The sequence below is a fragment of the Phacochoerus africanus genome, chromosome 12 (genome assembly GCF_016906955.1).
Source record: "Phacochoerus africanus isolate WHEZ1 chromosome 12, ROS_Pafr_v1, whole genome shotgun sequence".
Lineage (NCBI taxonomy): Eukaryota > Metazoa > Chordata > Mammalia > Artiodactyla > Suidae > Phacochoerus > Phacochoerus africanus.
In genome coordinates this window covers 35,495,908-35,514,841 of record NC_062555.1, presented here as the reverse complement: position 1 = coordinate 35,514,841, position 18,934 = coordinate 35,495,908, and the positions used below count along the sequence as shown (strand labels likewise).

Genomic DNA, 18,934 nt, shown 5'->3' with positions numbered 1-18,934 from the left:
TTTCTCCACACCCTCCAGCACTTATTATTTGTAGACTTTGATTCTGGCCCTTCTGACCAGTGTGAGGTGATACCTCCTTGTAGTTTTGATTTGCGTCTCTCTAATAATTAGCAATGTTATGTTGAGCATCTTTTCATGAGCCTGTTGGCCATCTGTATGTCTTTGGAGAAATTTCTGTTTATGTCTTCTGCCCATTTTTTGATTGTATTGTTTTGTTTTTTTGATACCGAGCTGTATGAACTGTTTAATTAATCCCTTGCCAGTCACATCATTTTTCTTGAATGAGTTTGATATAATCTACTCTGAATATTTAATGTCATTTAAATACTTTAGACCAAGCTAATCCCAGTTGTAAATGGTTCCTATTAACATAAAACAACAGAACTTTTAATCACCCAGCGTAAGTAGTTCCCTTTGTAATAGTCGCATTGACACTCTCTTTGGAGAAGGCAATTTCTAGAAGAGACTTCATTATAACTCAGGAAATAGCAGGAGCCAGAATTGTCCGACCCCCTACAAGATCCCCAACAAGATCCAAGCCCAATGGGTTCGAATGGCTCTCTTCTCTCTAAAGTACTGTGATTAGGAAATGTGACTTAGTTGTGTGCTTTTTATAACTGTTCTCCAAAAAACTGAGTCTGGAGCATTGACGCCAAAGTTTGGAAGTGTCCCAGCTGACGGGAGCACACCAAACAAGTCCTTATGCTAAGGACTAAGCCAGCAAGAAAGGAACCCAAGAGCTACGCCTCTCACGTTATAAATCTGCCCTCAGCTCATAAACTGCCTTCAACACCACACTTCTTGACATGAGTTCACACCCAAGGCTTTGCAGCTTCTCAAAGATGGAGCATGTGAATAGGCAGAGGACAAAAGGGATAAATCTGGTGGCGACAGAAGAAGGGTGATTTGACTTTCAGGGCCAGGCTTTAGCAATCTTCTGCTCATTTCATATAGCCTTTATCTTCCCTGCCTTCCCCTGTTCTTACACTTTTGAATTAAATGTTGTGTTTGGTTGATAAAAGTCTGTAATGAGAATAATTGAGGTATAATGAAAATAGTATTGGATTTGAAGGCCAGAAAATGGGTTTTGGGTCCTGGCTCAGCTCTGGGAAATGAGCACTTTTGCTATGCCTTGCTGTCCTCTTTTTTTTTTTTTTTTCTTTTTTCTTTTTTAAGGCCAAACCTGCATCATATGGAAGTTCCTGGGCTGGAGTGGAATCAGAACTGCAGCTGCCAGCCTACATCACAGCCACAGCAATGCCAGATCCGAGCCACGTCTGCCACCTGCACCACAGCTCATGGCAATGTGGCAATGCCGGATCCTTAATCCACTGAGTGAACCCAGGAATTGAACCCAAGTCCTCATAGATACTAGTCAGATTCATTAGTGCTGAGCCACAATGGGAACTCCGTTGCTGTCCTCATTTGTAAAATGAAAAGATTCTTTAAGTTCTTCAGACATCTTGGCTAAGCTCTTGGTGAACATTCCTGCTATGTGAAGACTCCAAGGAGCACTTCCCTGGTAAGATAGTGAAGACATGCCATCCAGATTCCTAAGTGGAGCTTATCTGTTTGCCCCTTATTGGTAAGAGGGAAGTGAAGAAGAGGCTGAATCTTTCATGGCTGAGATTTTTCAATAGATTTCTGGAAGAGGGATGGTGCATGGTTACTGTGTTGATGCATGAAACATAGTGGAAGAATCTTCATCTCAGAATATGCTATGGGGGGCCTGCAGTCGGGGCAGGAGGGCCCCATTCAGTGGAACTTGGAATAGCTCCAGGCTTAGGGCCAGCAAGTGTAGCAGGTTCGGTAGAAGGAAACAATGGGAAAGGGCTTAAAATAAAAGAGTGCCAACTGCATGAGTGGTATGTACTCTCACCTCCAATTGGGCAGAAAAGCAGGTAGCCCATTATTGATCCTCATATGGAAAGAAAGTCTAAAATGCTCTTGTGCAGGAATTGCTGGGTTGCCCTAGAGGATGAGGGCTAATAGTAGGCTGGGTAGTGGGACCCCAGAGTACTGTCCTCTTACTCTGGCATGTTTATACTCCAGCTGAATGCTCCATTCTCTGCTTATTCATCCTAAAGTAAGGCCTTCCATTGTGTTCTACCAATGTCTCAGTTCCTAACCAAACTTCCTACCTGACGTCAGCATTACTGATATAAGAACACAGGAAACCCTTCCTAGCTACCCAATCTTTCTTCGATATGAACAGGATTCAAGATCTACTCCACATGAGAGGCCAATAAGCACCTGAACAAGAAAGTCCAAAGAGAAAAACTGACCCTGAGAAGGACAGAAATTTTTTAGGGAGTGGAAGAAAATTTAAGGGGAAAAGAAAATTATTCTTCGATGTGAGATTTTTATACCCATAAATCAATGTTAGGTAGCTATGAAAAAGGAATTATAAGATAAGGAACTCAAAAGTTAACTATATAATGGCTGAAATAAGGTTTCCATCACAGGTCTGAAAGAGAGACAAGAAAGTTTTCTAGCATAAAGAGCAAAAAGGCAGAGAGAAACAGTGCTGGAGAAGAAAAGAGGAGAGAAAGAGATGGCCAGTTCATGCGAGGGAATTCGTATAGTTTGATTGTATCCTGAAAGGTGACATATGATTATTAAGGCTTCCAGATCATAATGGGAACAGAGAGAAAAATGGTAGGGAGACAATTATCAAAGAAAAAAAAATGAAGATGATTTCTCAGTGTTGATGAAGCACCCTAGAATGCACTTTGAGAAATCTACTAAGTGCCGCCTGAGGAAATGAAAAATATATTTACTTGAATTTGATGCTGGAACAAAGAATATAGTTGAGGCGTTCCCGTCGTGACTCAGTGTTTAACAAACCCAACTAGTAGCCATGAGGACGCAGGTTCGATCCCTGGCCTCCCTCAGTGGGTTGAGGATCCGGCGTTACCGTGATCTGTGGTGTAGGTAGAAGATGCAGCTCAGATCCCATGTTGCTGTGGCTGTGGTGTGGGCTGGCGACTGTAGCTCTGATTTGACCCCTAGCCTGGGAACATCCATATGCTGCGGGTGCAGCCCGAAAAAGACCAAAGACTAATAAATAAATAAATAAATAAATAAATAAATAAATAAAATGTAGTTGATTTACAGCGTTTTGTCAATTTCTGGTGTACAGCAAAGTGACCTATATGTATATATTATTTTTCTCATATTATCTTCCATCATGTTCTATCACAAGTGATTGGATATAGTTCCCTGTGCTGTACAGCAGGACCTCATTGCTCACCCTTCTAAATGTAAGAGTTTGTGATGCTGGAACAATCTCGATGCTTGGGAAAGAGAAGTCTTTGGATCTTGATGCCGTGAACCTTCTCCTTCGAGTAGCTCAGAAGCTCTGTGCATGACATCAGGCATGCGGAAAAGCAAATGTAATCCTGGCATCCACTTAGTCTTCTAGTGTACAGTATTAAGGTGGGCATGTTAACATAAATTCTGCTTATTGCTTTTCAGTTTTTAGAAATGTTAGACAATTAACTGTTTCATATTGTGAATTGAATGTACATGACGATAATATTGATGCAGATGCGGTAAAGGTCAAGCTCAAAAAATATACCCCAATGTGTGTATGGGACATAGGGAAGATGCTAGTATGCTCATCATATACAGAAGAGTGTCAGGATACTGGCTGAAATAGAGGCACAGTATAACAGATAATATATAGAAGAGCTACACATTAACATAGCCTCCAATCACTGGGAGGAGGGGGGAGATGGTATGAGCAAAATCCTCCTCTTATATAGTGAGAATCAATAGTCATCTGAAAACAGGACCAGGGGGAATAGCATATTGATTAGAGTTATGGAGATAATCCCTGGAAAACCAAGATTCAAATTGTATGGCATTGGTTTACCAGGAGCGTAGGACCAAGGACAGGGAAGTGACATCTCTCTATATTAAGGCTCTTGGCTTGTTACCATGTGCATGTGTTGCTTTCCTTCTTTTTTTTTTTTTTTTGGATATTGAAAGAGATGGCTTCTCCTCTGACATGCAGAAGTTCTGCTTGTTAGGATATAACCGAATATCGAGTCATACAAGATAGCTGATGTATTTGTCTCATTTGGACCTGCACAAATGGAAATTTCATTTGGTTTACCCTAAATAGGTTTCGGATTTTAGATTTTAATGCAGATATGTCTTAACATGAAGGTCCAGTTCATGATCATATCAGTGACATCCTGGCTATTTGGAAATGTCATAATTCATTATATTCAACACTGCGCTTCTTTCCAATAGACATTTCAAGCCCTGCTTAACTGACCGGGGACAAATGGCACACCCTCCACCCCCAAACCCTGTATGCAAAGAATTTCTTTTTCCTTCTAAACATCCTCAACCCTTTATTTTTAACATCTGGCATGGCAGTTTTTTACATTCTGCCTTTGACAAATGTTATGTGTGTACTTATGTCTCCATCTCCCTATTCGACTGCACTTCCTTTACGGTAAAGATTTGTGTTCTATTGGAAGAGACTGTGAGGTTGTTTTTTTTTTTTTTTAAATTCTTTGAATGCTTATTTATTTATTTTTAAATTGAAGTATAGTTATTTTCCAATGTTGTGTTAGTTTCAATTGTACAGCGAGTCAGTTATACACACATATTATATATATATATATTTTTTTTCTTTTTCAGCTGCTTTTCCATTGTATGTTATTTTAAGATATGGATATAGTTCCCTGTGCTATACAGTAGGTCCTTGTTGTTTACTTATTTCATGTTACAGCAGTGTGTGTATGCTAATCCCAAAGTCCCAATTTATCTCTGCCCCCAGTCCTCATTATGTTTCTTGGTAACCATAAGTTTGTTGTCAAAGTCTGTGAATCTGTTTTGTAAATAAGTTCATTTGCGTCATTTTTTTTAGACTTCACATCTAAGTGATAAGTAATAGTTATCTTTCTCTCTCTTATTTCACTTAATATGATAATTTCTAGATCCATCCATGTTGCTGCAAATGGCCTTCTTTCATTCTTTCTTATGGCTGAATATTATTCATTCCGTTGTATTTATTCATATATATAATATTATTTATTCTATTATATATTATTCACATCTTTATCCATTTATCTGTCAATGGACATTTAGTTTGCTTCCATGTCTTGGCTATTGCGCATGCTGCTATGAACACTGAGGTGCTAGTCTCTTTTTGGATTAAGGTTTTCTCTAGATACAGACTGCATGGTTTTGAAGCCACTTCTAACTTACCTTGCCCACTTTCCAACTGTGTGACTTTGGGCGAATCACATAGCATCTCCAAGACTCACCCCATTCTCCGCTTGGAGACAGTGATGTCTCTTTCTAGGTCCAGCAGGATGTCTGAAGACAAGATTGCATGCACAATGCTTGACATAAGTACCCAGCAGATGTTCCATGAATGACATTGACCTCCTCTTGCCCTTATTCCCCCTTGAACCTTCCACAGCATCAGAGACAATTCTTTACCCATAAATGCTTTTACAGTGAAATGAGAAAGAAAAATAAGATGTTGGATTGAAAGATGCTGAAACTATGGCAAAATCCTTTAAAAACACACATCAGCCCTACGAGTTCTCAAATAACCATAACTGAAGAGGAACCATCATTGTACTCTGCCTGGTATCTTCATTGTTCAGAGAGCCATCCAGGGATGGAAAACACTTGAGATGCTCCCCCAAATATTATTTGTGCCCTTATAGTTTTCATTCACCACATATCTTGGTTATGAGCTCTACTGAGCATTGCCTTTCTGTGGAACTGGGGCAGAGCATACAGCCATAGAAAGCAGCAGGGAAGCTGGCACGTAATTCTAGACCTCATGAAGGACCCACTGGCTCTCCACTGCTTCTTATGCTAAGTGCTCACTCCTTTCTCTTGTGTCCAGAGCTTTCCTCATCAAGACGCCAACCTGCTTTTCTAGAGCTGTCTCGGTGATTCCACGGAGCCTTTGCTGAGTGGCCCACTTACTGAGCACTTTGCTGGCTCAGCAGCATTTAATCATATCCTGATCACATTATTGTTCCATCTGCGTTTCTCTTACCTTGTCCCGCCCCCTCACTAGAGTGTGCCCACACAGAAGATATGCACGATCTTTATGCTTGTATCAACTGTTTACTAACTTAAGACACGGGCTAGGAAAGCCCCTGATGCACCCTGGCCTGTTTGGTTTGCGACGTATCCCCACCAAAGACAAATATTTCTTTCACGACAGGAGCATTCATTCAGAAGCACCTTGGTCAAGGCCCATGGACTTGAAGAAGTCAATCAGGAGACCCTAGTGTCTACCAGTTGAAATGATTGAAGGAAGGATGGTTTCTGCTTAGAGGGCACGGGAGTGGAGGGCCCTAGGTGATAAAACTGAAGCCCGCCTCGAACCCTCAAAGGGAAGTCGATGCACCCAGCTTGGGAGGGGGGAAGCAGGGTGTTGAAGGGGTGCTTTCCATCCTCGGGAGCAGGAAGCGCTTGGGGGCTCAGGGACACAGGGTTAGAAGAGGTAGACGGATAAGACTGCCTGGCCCACCTGCCAGGATCTTGTACCGTCACTCTGCATAATTATTCTTGAAAATACAAACATTGCCGGGGCTGACTGACAAGTATTGTTCCAGCAGGGAGGGCTGTCAGGGCAAATCAATCCAACTCTACCACATGCCAGTGTGTAGAACAGATATAATTTTGGCTGTTAGGGGCTGTCAAAGCGAAGGATGTGCCGTATGTGTATTTTGAAGTGTGGTGTTCCCTTCAGTCTAACAGCTTGAAAGATTTCTGGGGCTTTCCTCCCCTCCCTGGATGTTTTCTGCAAGAAGTTTGGGGAATTTTAACTTCCAAGAACACAAGTCATTTATCTCATGGGATGTGCAGATTAGATGTAGGCCTATCCTGTCTTCCCTCGCCTCCTCATAGCTGCTCTTCTCTCCCTCAAACTGGGTATTAAAATTGGGCTTAGGAGGAAAAGGTCCTCAGCTGCCCTTAGATGTTGTACAGTGCATCCAGGTGGGTGCCTGGTGCCCTCCCAGCGGTGCAGAGTCACCTGGCAAGAGTTTATCTTGTCCATCCCTGGAGCGACCCAATGCCAGGCTTGGCCTGAAGGTTCACCCCGAGGCTCTAGGGAGTCCCTCAAAGTCCACTTCCTCCTTCAGTGGCCCCCTGCTGTGATGTGCATCAAAGGTGACGTCTTTAGAAGGTGGTTCGTGCAAAACCTTTCCTCTCTGCTTCAGAAGTTTTCTGCATCCCCTACCCCACCGCATTTTCAGTGGCTTTCCTGGGAATCTGTCCCACCAATTTTCTTTTCCTTCCTTCTTCCCTTCCTCTCTCCCTCCCTCCCTCTCTCCCTCCCTCCCTTTCCTACCTTCCTTCCTTCCTTCCCTTCTTTGGTGCCTTTTTAATTTCTTACTTTTTACCATTTCTCCTTAACTTACAAACACCCTAAGATCTCTCGTTCCTCAAAATCCCCCCAGCCCCCATCTCTCTTGAGTCACTACTCCATCCTTAGACTGACCTGTCTGTCCCCGCCCTATCCGGGCTCCTGTTTGCCCTTGACCTCCCACTCAGGGGGTCTCCACCCACGGTTTCCACCTCTTCACCTCCACTGCCTCCTCTACCCCAGGAAGTCTGACCTCTGCTCTTCTCATGCCCATCCATGGCCCGTTCTCCTGCTTCTCTCATTTGTCCATTTTGGTCTTGTGCTAAGGCTTCTTGTTCTCTGTTCTTGCCTAAAAATATCAGGATCAATCCTTGGTGACAGCCTCTGTTCCCTTTGGGGTCACGGACATGACCTCAGCTTCCCTGGGGCCTGTCACACTAAGCCATGTGCATTTGATGCGCAAGGGACTGGAGAAGAAAGGTGGATCAGTAACTAGATGGAGGCCACCCCCCCCCCCCGACACCCCCACACTCCCACACCCTCCGACACCCCCACACCCCCTGCTCAGCATGGGACTCTGCGAGAATGAGGTTCTACAGTTCCACCTGTTACTGGCCTCTCTGCCTCCAATTTGGCCACTGGCAGAATAATCTAATCTGTCCTTGTCACTTTTCTTCCACGCTCAAAAGTCTTCTACATAAGACTACAAAACAAAGCCTTGGACTCACCTATCATGGAATGTGTGTGCTGGAGCAGACGACTTCCTTTAAAGACGATGAAAGGAAGGCAAGAGTCAGGGAAGTCCTTTGTGCAAGAGTCCATGCTTACTAGGGCCTGAGCTTGTTTAAACTAGTAAGTGTGGTGTTCAAAGCCCTCTGTCATCCACCCTCGTCCTCCTTCTGTTGCATGTCACCTGCTCTTTCTCTTCAGGAAAAAAAAAAACAAGATAAATCACATTTTTTTAAAAAATTTTATTGAAGTACAGTTGATTTACAATGTTGTGTTAGCTTCAGGTGTATAGCAAAGTGACTCAGTTATGTATATATAACTGAATATATATACATACACACACACACATATATATATTCTTTTTCAAATTCTTTTCCATTATAGGTTATTATAAGATATTGACTGTAGGTCTCTGTGCTATACAGTAGGTCCTTGTTAGTCTTTTATTTTATATATCGCAGTGTATATATATTCATCTCAAACTCCTAATTTTTCCCTCTCCCCTCCTTTCCCCTTTGGTAATCCGAAGTTTGTTTTCTGTATCTGTGTGTCTATTTCTGTTTTGCAGATAAATTCATTTGTATCATTTTTTTTAGATTCCACACATAAGTGATATCATATGATGTATGTCTTTCTCTGATTTACTTCACTTAGTATGGTAATCTGGACTTTTCCTCCTCTTGATCCGTATTTTTTCTCTCACCCCACCTTAAAAGCCCTCTTTCCCACCATTCTCATCTCTTGTTCAATCACTCATTTATTTTTACATGTTCATGTTATTATTTATTCATAAAATAGTATTGATTGCCTAATATGTTCCAGGCCCAGCAGTGGGTGTGGGAAATTACTTCTCTTCTTTAACCCCATCCCCAAAGCATTCTTGAGGAAGCCCATTGATTTTTATGCCATTATGATGATAAGTGCCGTGGACTCCCTGTGCGATGTTTAACGAAAGGGTGACTTTTGCGTCATATGTTTATTTCTTATTGAGTTCTATCATAAGAAATAGTCTTAGGAAATACACTATTTACTCTACAGGCATTGTTAAGGATGTTGATCTCCTGTGTAAAATCCATCCAATATATTCTTTTCAAAACTAGATGCTGTGAAGAATCTTACTTACCATAAGGAATTTCTGTGCTCTTACTTATGGGTCATCAATATTGTATATGTTTATTGTGTTTCTCTCCTGGCTTCTGCTGTGGAGAAACTCAGAGTCAAATTATGACTTAAGTTTAATAACCACATGGGACCCTAGAATCTTCATGTTAGCATTTCTTTTTCTTTTTTCTTTCTTTTTTTTTTTTTTTTTTTTTTGCTTTTGCTTTTTAGGGCTGAACCCGTCGCATATGGCAGTTCCCGAGTTAGGGGTCCAATCGGAGCTACAGCTGCTAGCCTACACCACAGCCACAGCAACTACACCACAGCCACAGCAACTCGAGATCCCAGCTGCATCTGTGACCTACTCCACAGCTCACGGCCACGCCAGATCCTTAACCCACTGAGCAAAGCCAGGGATCAAACCCACATCCTCTTGGATCCTAGTTGGGTTCGTTAACCGCTGAGCCACATTTGCTTAGCCTCTTGTTTTAGCCTTCTTTTCTATTTTCTCTAACTTAGCCTCTTGTTTTAGACTTCTTTTCTGTTTTTTTGTTTGTTTGTTTGTTTTTAACTTGAATTCTTTTTGAACTTTTTGTTTTCCTTTGCATGATCACACAAAGTACATGGAATCTTTTGTGAATGAAGCCAAGGCATAAGTAATACAAGTTATGATAGGTAACATTATGTGTGGTTTTCTGCCCTTTTAGGTTGTGAGTTCCTTGAGGACAAGGATTATCTTGTGCATCCTTTTTACTAGGACCCAGGCTATAGCAGATGCTAATTAGAGGTTTGTTGAACTAAAACTTGACCCATGACTCGCTAGCTGGGCAAAGTCAAGCGCACTTTCTCTTTCCCTTTTCTTCTGTCAGAAGGCTAAGGAAAGGTAGAATATAGTAGTGGAAAGAATTTAAACTTTGCCTGTTAGCAATTGCACAAACTGGGATGAGTTATTTAGCTCATACGATCCTCTTCTTTTTACTTAAACCTGAAAATGGAAATAAGGATACCCTACTGGATTGCTACGAAGATTGATAACCCTTGTAAACCTCTCAGCACATTTTCTGGCCCATAATAGCAATCAGCACATGTTCGGACCCCTCTCTTCCCTCCCTATTTCCTCATTTCATTGGAAATTGCACTTGGAAAGGATAAGTGGGTTGCTCTATGACCACAAGTTAGTCAATTAATGGTGGTGTCATCTGTAAAATAAATGTGACTATTGACCTCATTCAGAGGGATATGAAAATTAATTGATGTTAATGCACATTGGGATTTTTTTGATGAAAAGTGCTTAAGAATGGCTCAATGTTATTACATGTTCTATTTCATCATTAATGTTATTTATGAATATTTGGTTTCATCTTGTCTTGGAGTGTTTTACATCTCTGGTTTTAACTGCATCTTTTCCTTTCCATTTAGTCCCAAGTTATATCTTAATAAAAACAGAGATGAAATATTCAAAACATAGTACCTGTCTTTCATACAAATATATTTTTACAAGGTGAATGGTGAATGATTACACCTTGCTTGAATATGTTCCCTGTGAAATAGACGTTAAGATATTTAGTAAATAATTTTGTTAATTGCATGTAAAGTCAAGCATCTTCCATACGTTTGACATTTTGATTTTTGCACTCATATTTTATGTTTATTGGCCATTTTCTAGTGAAACTCTTCATTATGAGATGCTTGATCCATTTCAGATGATAAACGTAAATGTTTCAAGTATTTCTAGTTGAAGAGATAATTTACTAAATGAAATACCTGTTTTCACATTACTGTCAAGGAATGTGCACCTCCTATAGTCTCAAATAGGGGCTTATGTCATGGAGACCAAGGGTTGCTCTTCCTAGTCCGGGGATCTGAGTCCAAGCTTGGTCACCTTATAGCTGTGTGTACCTGGGGAAGTCACTTCACCTCTCTGAGACTCACTGGCTGACTGTCAAACATAAGGGAATCAGGAAGTTCCCATTGTGGCTCGGTAATAACAAGCCCGATTAGTCTCCATGAGGATGTGGTTCGATCTCTTGCCTCACTCAGTGGGTTAGGGATCCAGCATTGCCATGAGCTGTGGTATAGGTAATGGATGGGGCTCAGATCCCACATTGCTGTGGCTAGGTGTAGGCTGGCAGCTGTAGCTCTGATTCAACCCCTAGCCTGGGAATTTCCATATGCTGAGGGTGCAGCCCTAAAAAGAAAAAAACAAACAAAAACAAGCAAACAGAAACAACAACAACAACAAAAACAAACAAAAAAGCAAACATAAGGGAGTCAGCCTCAGAGATCTTGAACTTCTCCCCCCATCACAGCATCTGATCCTCTGTGATGGTGAACTACTAAAACAGCCCCTCCATTTAGGTCTGTAGGGAAACAGAGAAATTGCTCCCAATATGGAATATTATCTTCTAGGGTATATCAACTTTTACCATCCTACTCAAAACTTTAAAATATCTTCCTTTTTAACTGCAGATTACTGGGTATTTGGCATGTATTAGAGATTCAATAAATGTCTCAAGTTAAAAATCCATGTGCCGAGCAGGATATATCCATGGGGCTAAGGGTCTCTATGAAACCCCATTACTGAGAATATGGGAGTATATATTTTCTCTTTCAACCTTAAGCGAGTAGAGTTATATTTATTTGTTTTATTAGTTTTAGATTGAGCATCAGGGGATATAGACATGGATTGATACTATAGCCTGTGTGTATGCATAGACTATTTCTGGGAGATATTGATACTAAGAATTTGATTTAAACCATCTGAAACTGCAAGCATCTCTATAAACTACTGCAGCTACTTTGTGACAAAGTGCATTTTTCTGTGGCTATAAAGTGATACTAATACAAAACCAGAAATCAAGTCAGTTCTGGTACTCAGGAAGCAAATGACCAAAGGTCCCAAATTTCCACTCTGGAAAATTCCATTGACAATAAATATCCAGACAGTTTTGGAGTTCTCATTGTGGCACAGTGGAAACAAATCTGACTAGGAACCATGAGGTTGCAGGTTTGATCCCTGGCCTTGATCAGTGGGTTAATCTCCATATGCTGTAGGTGTCATCCTTGAAAGACCAAAAAAAAAAAAAAAAATCTGGACAGTTTTTAACCCTCATTTTGGTTGCTATTGCTGGTCATTACTTTCTCCCTTATTCCACGGAGTAGATTTATTTGCACAATAATCTAATCACACACTTTGTTTTAACTCTATGAACATACCTAGATCAGTCTGCAGACCACAGGAGTTTGGTGGTGTAATTTCCACCACACCACCTAAACCTCGTCTTGATACTTCTTCTTCTCCTTCTTTTTTTTTTTTTTTTTTTGGCTAAGTTTTGCTCCAAATCAAAGAAGCCATTTAAGATAGAGTTTCAGATTTTTTGTTATTTATTTATTTATTTATGGCTTTTTAGGTCCCAGTCCGTGACATATGGAGGTTCCTAGGCTACAGAGCTACAGCTGGCAGCCTACATCACAACCACAGCAACTCCAGATCCAAGCCACATCTTCAACCTACTCCACAGCTCACAGCTCACAGCAATGCTGGATCCTTAACCCACTGAGCAAGGCCAGGGATCGAATCTTTGTCTTCATGGATACTAGTCAGATTCATTTCCACTGAGCTACGATGAGAACTCCTCATTTATTTTTTATGAGTTATCGGGTTGGGTTTGAGGTTATTTTACTTGAGTCTCCAACGTTAAGAGCCAGAGAACTGACTGACCTCAGAGAAAGGAAGCATGTAAACATTGCAACATGCTTTCTGGATAGATTATTTATCATGGAATCTTATATACTCACTTCACACAGAATAGTTTGCATCAAATGAATCCAAAGGTTCCTGGGGCCCTTGAAGGCAGTGTTATTCAAAGTGCTAGTCCAGGGAGTTCCCCTGTCGTGGCTCAGCAGTAACAAACTGGACTAGTATCTGTGAGGACACGGATCCTTGGCCTCACTACTCGGGTTAAGGATCCGTCATTGCCGTGAGCTGTGATGTAGGCTAGCAGCTGCAGCTCTGATTTAACCCCTAGTCTGGGAACTTCCATATGCCACAAGGGCGGCCCTAAAAAGCAAAAACAAACAAACAATGAGATTGTCCAGAAGAGGAATCAGTGCATTGCTTCCTTCATTAAGAAAGTCTTGCTCCTAGGAGCTCCCTAGTGGTTCAGCTGTTCAGGATCCTGCATTGTCACTGCTGAACTTCCGTATGCTGTAGGTGCTCTTCCCCCCACCTCAAAATAAAAACAAAGAAAGAAAGTCTTGCTCCTAGAAAAAGTCAAGTTAATGCCAACATGCCAATAACCAACTCAGATCTCCCAGTACCTTGTCTCTTAGCTATTAACTATTGAAAGACAGAAGAGTATGAGGTTAGTAGATGCAAACTATTGCCTTTAGAATGGATAAGCAGTGAGATCCTGCTGGACAGCACAGGAAACTATATCCAATCCCTTGTGATAGAGCATGATAGAAGATTATATGAGAAAAAGAATGTATATACAGGCATAACTGGGTCACTTTGCTATATAGCAGAAATGGACAGAACATTGTAAATCAACTATAATAAAAAAATTTTAAAAACTGTGTGTTTGTACAGCTTGGGCAAGCTTCTTCATTCCTCTGTGCCTCGAGCCCTGGGGATGATGGAGCTGGGCCAGTGGAGAGGGAAAGTGTGAGCCAGGGGCTCAGTGGGTGAGGGGCATAGCTAGGCAGAAGTGGTACAGGCTGACGGCTTCCTCAGACAGATGCTTTCAGGTGGCTGGGGCTCCAGCAAGAGAAGAGGAGTAATTACCACAAGGTCAGGTACCCAGGCCTTGGTGGCCCTGGTCGGGGGGCGGGGGGGAGGTGTGCAGTGGGCATGGCTTTCATTCAGGAGTTGCTGCCGGGGGAAAGCATGGGTGTCCTCAGGCATAGCCAAGGTTTTATTTGAGTCAGGAAGGTAAAGGGAAGTTTAAGGAGAGCTCAGGGTTTATGGGAGAGAGCCCAGAGGGACCCAACCAAGGAAAGGCATGTGAGGGAGGTGAAGGGCTAGCCTTGGTTCTGCCAAGAATAAGCTATGGCTTTATGAGCAATTTGGAGGTGTGAGGCCAGAAAAAGAGGGATGCCTCTGGAGGGTACAGAGGACTTCCTGTGGTGATTGAGGGAAACAGGAAGTGAGGCCTGTTGGGATAAGTGCTGAGGCTCTCCTGGAAGAGAGGAGGAAAAATTCTTAGCTCGAGAACGTGATAGCTTCAGGGTTGTTCCTCTTACTCTCCACATGGAGAATCATGCTGCTTTATGGCCTACGTGCTCAATAGTGTTGTTGTCAGTTAACTGAAATGATAAACAAAACAGTATCTGGCTATTGTTTTTATTCTCATTCAGCACATTTTCCAACAAATATTTAGATAGTACCAGCTGTGTGCAAACACTCTGAGGCCCTGGCAAGACTGTAAATACAAACACAAAACTGTTACCTGTGCCCCTGAGTGGCTTCTAGCCTTAGAAAGGGGAATTCACTTTTTTAGAGAGTGCATGGGCAAAAACCACCATTAATGTAATCTGTTATATCCCAAAGTAACAAATTAATGCAAAAGAGCCCATTTCTTCAAGAAAAGGTGCCTCTACCGTTTTCAGGGTTGGCATGGGAAAACTGGTCTCATCAATTTTAGTTTTGAAGAGGGTGAAATTGTGCCATAGCTTTGTCAATTTATTTCCCACCAACTTTTTTTTTTTAACTGCTTGGAAGGGAAGGAAGGAAAGAAGGAAGGAAGAGAGAGAGGGAGGGGGGAAGGAGGGAGGAGGAGAGGAGAGGAAAGAAAGAAAGAGAAAGAAAGAAAGAAGGAAGGAAGGAAAGAAAGAAAAGAAAGAAAGAAGAAAGAAAAAGAAAGAAAGAAAGAAAGAAAGAAAGAAAGAAAGAAAGAAAGAAAGAAAGAAAGGAAGAAAGGAAGAAGAAAAGAAGGGAAGAAAGAGGAGGAAAGGAGAAAGAAAAAGTGTAAACCAAATGCAAAAAAAAAAAAGTTAAATACTCGCCTAGATGTGCTTAGAGTGTAAAGTAAATCAAGTGGCAGTTTAATTCCCAATGACCATGTGACAACCATGGAGTTAAATATTAGATTTAAATAGGGCAGCTAATTCTCTGCAAGAATTACATTTGTCTCTTTATATGGGCACTCTACCTAATGAACACATTTCTCCCCTCTTAAATTCAGGCATGGCTACTGGAGCATGAGAAATTCATATACATTCCTACATTCATTAATAATGTGGCTCGTAAAAGACCTTTTGATTTTTATCACCCTGAGTTCCCAGAGGCCCATGGAAGCAGCCATAGCTCCAAACCACATGAATTATCAGGGGGAACATCCTATTAAAGCAAACCCTTCATCATCACTTGTATTTTATAGCGAGTTGTGTCTAAAAAGAAACTGTATAACATATCCATCAACACAAAATGGATACGGAAACGGTGTTACAGACCTTCCACAGACTCTTATAAAGTAGTCAAAGCAAAGGAATTACTACTACACACACAGTGGAACCCAGTCTCAAGGACAGTGTTGAGTGAGGGATGCAGAATCTGGAAGGATGCACATTGTAGGATGCATTTATGCAGGTGCACAACAGGCCAAGGCCAACACTCTCTCATTAGGGATATGTCATTTGTAGAAAGCCAATAAGGGAAATGATTAACACAATATCCAGGCTGTCCTTCGGAGGTCAGCAGGGAATGGTTACAATCAAGAAGGAACACAGGGGTGATTCAAAAGTACTGGTGATAGGAGTTCCCATCATGGCTCAGTGGAAACGAATCCGACTAGGAACCATGAGGTTGCAGGTTCAATCCCTGGCCTTGCTCAGTAGGTTAAGGATCTGGCATTGCCGTGAGCTGTGATGTAGGTCACAGATGTGGCTCGAATCTGGCGTTGCTGTGGCTGTGGTGTAGGCTGGTGGCTACAGCTCCAATTAGACCCCTAGCCTGGGAACCTCCATATGCCGAGGGTGTGGCCCTAGAAAAGACAGAAAGACAAAAAAAAAGTACTAGTGATATTGTGGTATTTTTGCAAGGGGTGTTTGTTTGACTTTTTTTTTGGCTTTTTAGGGCCACACGTGCAGCATATGGAAGTTCATCAGAGCTGCAGCTGCCAGCCTATGCCACAGCCAGATCCGAGCCGTATCTACGACCTACACCACAGCTCACCACAATGTTGGATCCTTAACCCCCTGAGCGGGGCCAGGAATCGAACCCACATCCTTATGGATACGAGTCGAGTTCCTGACCCCCTGAGCCATAGGGAGAACTCCCTAGTGACAGTGTTTCTTAAGTGGCATAGTAAGGTCATGAGTATTCATTTTCCTATTGTGATTAAAACTACAGAGAGACGCTTTGTATTTTCTTTTGAACTTCCAAATGGCTGAGAATTTGAATTGGCCTTTGAAGAATCAAGGAAACAGAGAGGAAGCTGGAAGCTTATTTGTACTTTTTACTCTATTCCTTGCATATGTCTATTTCTCTTGTCAGGCTTAACATGATGTGCAATTGAAGAGGAATATTGTGGTGTAGAGAAGAAATCATGGAGTCTGTATTCAGGCAGACCTGCGTTCCAGTCCTAGCACCTCCACCCCCAAGATGTGAATCACTGAAATTCCTACAGACTCAGTTTCCCCAAGTATAGAGGCAGGAAAGGATGCTTTCCAGGGGGGTGAGGGGCAAAGGAGAAGACATCAGTGGCAACAACTTGCAAGCTCTAGAAGGAGTCACAGTCTTTTAAATTCTGCCATTTGGGGGGAGTTCCCATCATGGCTCAGTGGTATCAAACCCAACTAGCATCCATGAGGATGAGGGTTCGATCCTTGGCCTCACTCAGTGGGTTAAGGTTCTGGTGTGGCTGCAAGCTGTGGTGTAGGTGGCCAGTGTGGCTCGGATCTGGTGTTACTGTGGCTGTGGTGTAGGCTGGCAGCTGGAGCTCCAATTTGACGCCTAGCCTGGGAACCTCCATATGCCATGGGTTCGGCCCTAAAGAGACAGAAAGACAGGAAGGAAGGAAGGAGCTAAGGAAGCCAGCCATTAGCACAGATGTTCTTGGCATTTCTGGTCTGAACCAAAGGAGTCACTGAGGCTCAGCCATGGTGCCCACATCACCAGAAGGATAAAAGTCAGCTATGAGGACACAGCTTTAATCAGCAGCACAGAGATCTTCCCTTTGGCCTCTGTGTCCTCTGATCTTTTCTGCCTTGGAAGGCGAGGGGGCTTAACGGAGACACAAGGATTCCAGCCTAGCTCTCTGCCTTTCCCTCTAGACACATAACTGAGAAACACAAGAAAAGCCTCTGCCTTGTGAGAGGCCTGCCATTGACATCCATCCCCGTCTCATTTCTCCCCTTTCCTAGTCTGGAAAGCTTATAAGTGACATCCTGCCGCCAAATGCAAGGTGGTTACTTTTGTTCTATCAACAACAATGATTCCAGGAGTTCCCATTGTGGCTTAGTGGGTAACTAACCCAGCTAGCATCCATGAGGATGCAGCTTCCATCCCTGGCCCCGCTCAGTGGGTCTGGGATCCGGCATTGCCATGAGCTATGGTATGGGTCGCAGACTCGGCCTCAGATCCGGTATTGCTGTGGTTGTGGCTGTGGCAGTGGCGTAAGCCAGCAGCTATAGCTCCAAATGGACCCCTAGCCTGTGAACCTCCATGTGCCATGGGTTTGCCCTGAAAAGACAAAAACAAACAAACGAAAAAAGAAACAATGATTCCACTCTGAAGAGGAAGTAATGCCATCGCCTTCCAGCTCTTTGGGGTGGACCCCACGGCAGGACACTGGGCTTCTCTTTTGGTTCTCTGTGTGCAAAGAGAGACTCTGGGGCCTGCAAGGTCAGGGTGCAGCCCACTGACTCCCCAGCCCTCTTGCCTTCACCTCCGCATGCCTCGATTCCAATGTCCATTCTGTCTTTGTTTTACAGTTGTTCAGCACATCAAGCGACATAACATTGTTCTGAAAAGGGAGCTAGGCGAAGGAGCCTTTGGAAAAGTGTTCCTAGCTGAATGCTATAACCTCTGTCCTGAGCAGGACAAGATCTTGGTGGCCGTGAAGGTAAGAGAACGCTCCAGAATGTCTCATTATCTGTGGCCACATGCATGTGTGTGAGGGTCGCTTTATTTCATTGTGGTGGCTGATTCGGGAGCAGAGCACGTCTGCTCTGGCGGATGGGTTCAGATACCTCTACCTGGACGGACCGTGGGAAGGATGTTTGGGGGCCTATCCCATTGGCAGAGGTTCTTCTCAGAGACAGCCTATCAGTCTGCAGGCTGGGAATGGCTCTGAGCCACCCTTCACAGTCCATGTTAACGAAATTCTGCATGGAGGTCAGTGGGGCCAAGCAGAATCCAACCAGCCAAGCCTTGGAGGCCCCCCTGTCTCCTCAGATGGCTCAGCGCTTGTCCAAGCTCCACTGGGGCCTGTCTCGTCTTCAAAGGGTCTAGCAGGGAGACTCTGGTTTTCACTTCTCTCAGCCTCTGTGGTGCTAAGAATGGATGTTAGTCCTTATTTCATCCCTCCCCGATGTCTCCAAGGCACCCTTCCATCCCAAGGTGGGTGGCATCTCTGGTGGATCCCACCACCTTAGGAGACACAAGGTTTTGCTGAAATAGAGAAATGTGCAAGTCCTTTGTCATAGCCATAAAGTCAAAAAGGAGACCAGGTCTTCAGGAAGGTAAACATTATTGAAAGGGCTAAAATTTCCCCTGAGCGCCTGTAAAACAGAAGAATTAACAAA

The 18,934-nt window shown here is 42.9% G+C and overlaps 1 protein-coding gene across 3 annotated transcripts in view; it reads left to right on the top strand.

Annotated features, from left to right (window-relative positions):
* NTRK2 (neurotrophic receptor tyrosine kinase 2) overlaps positions 1-18,934 on the top strand; it is a 395,961-nt gene that overhangs the window by 283,179 nt on the left and 93,848 nt on the right. For all 3 annotated transcript variants that reach the window (XM_047755021.1, XM_047755019.1, XM_047755020.1), the window contains one exon: positions 18,122-18,252. In XM_047755021.1, the coding sequence (XP_047610977.1) occupies positions 18,122-18,252 (131 nt within the window). The remainder of the gene's footprint in view (positions 1-18,121; positions 18,253-18,934) is intronic.